The sequence below is a fragment of the Trypanosoma grayi genome (assembly GCF_000691245.1).
Source record: "Trypanosoma grayi strain ANR4 Tgr_2492_V1, whole genome shotgun sequence".
NCBI classification, from domain to species: domain Eukaryota; phylum Euglenozoa; class Kinetoplastea; order Trypanosomatida; family Trypanosomatidae; genus Trypanosoma; species Trypanosoma grayi.
The window spans coordinates 1-607 of record NW_008828110.1 but is presented as its reverse complement, the minus strand read 5'-3'; the positions used below and the strand labels follow the sequence as shown (position 1 = coordinate 607).

Below are 607 nucleotides of genomic sequence, written 5' to 3'. Positions count from 1 at the left end.
AGAGAGAGAGAGAGAGAGAGGCACAAAGCACATGCAACCAAGCGCCATCCTCGTCAGATACCCGCCACTCATAAAACCCACGTCCGCTGCTGCTGCTGCTGCCGCCGCACGAACTAACGCATGAGACCTCCCAGACACGCCTTCACCGCGTCCCTCGCAAATGGAATGTACGAGAGGATGTACCAAATCATCGCCCCAATCTGCACGAGGCACAACAACAGCACGAGCAACGCGTTGTGGAGCAGCAGCGCGGCTACGAGCGTCAGGACGAGTGACACGAGGTACACCGTCGTCGCTATCCAGCGGCTCTCCGCGAACATCCGGTTCAGGTGCGCCATGGGGCCGGCGAGGAACAGCATGCCCGAGAGCGACATGACGTTTCCGAGGGAGAAGAGCACGCTGAAGAAGACGAGGTCCATCTGCAGGATGGCGATGAAGCTCAGCAGCGAGAAGAGCATCCCGAGGCCGACGCAGCAGGCGCAGCCGGTGAGCCGCTGCCTCCACGAGAGCGACGGGCACATCGACTCCGAGTCGTCCGCCTCGATGATGCCGCCGCCGGTCGCGGCGGTCGTTGCGGCCTCTGCACCGCCGCCGCCGCCCTTCACGA

The 607-nt window shown here is 63.3% G+C and overlaps 1 protein-coding gene across 1 annotated transcript; it reads right to left on the bottom strand.

Annotated features, from left to right (window-relative positions):
* Positions 1 to 113: 113 nt before the first annotated feature.
* Positions 114 to 521, bottom strand: DQ04_24921000 (putative vesicle transport protein SFT2B-like; the record flags this gene model as incomplete). Its single annotated transcript, XM_009318253.1, has 1 exon — positions 114 to 521. One exon carries the CDS (start codon positions 519 to 521, stop codon positions 114 to 116), a length of 408 nt encoding a protein of 135 aa, XP_009316528.1.
* Between the last annotated feature and the right edge of the window lie 86 nt (positions 522 to 607).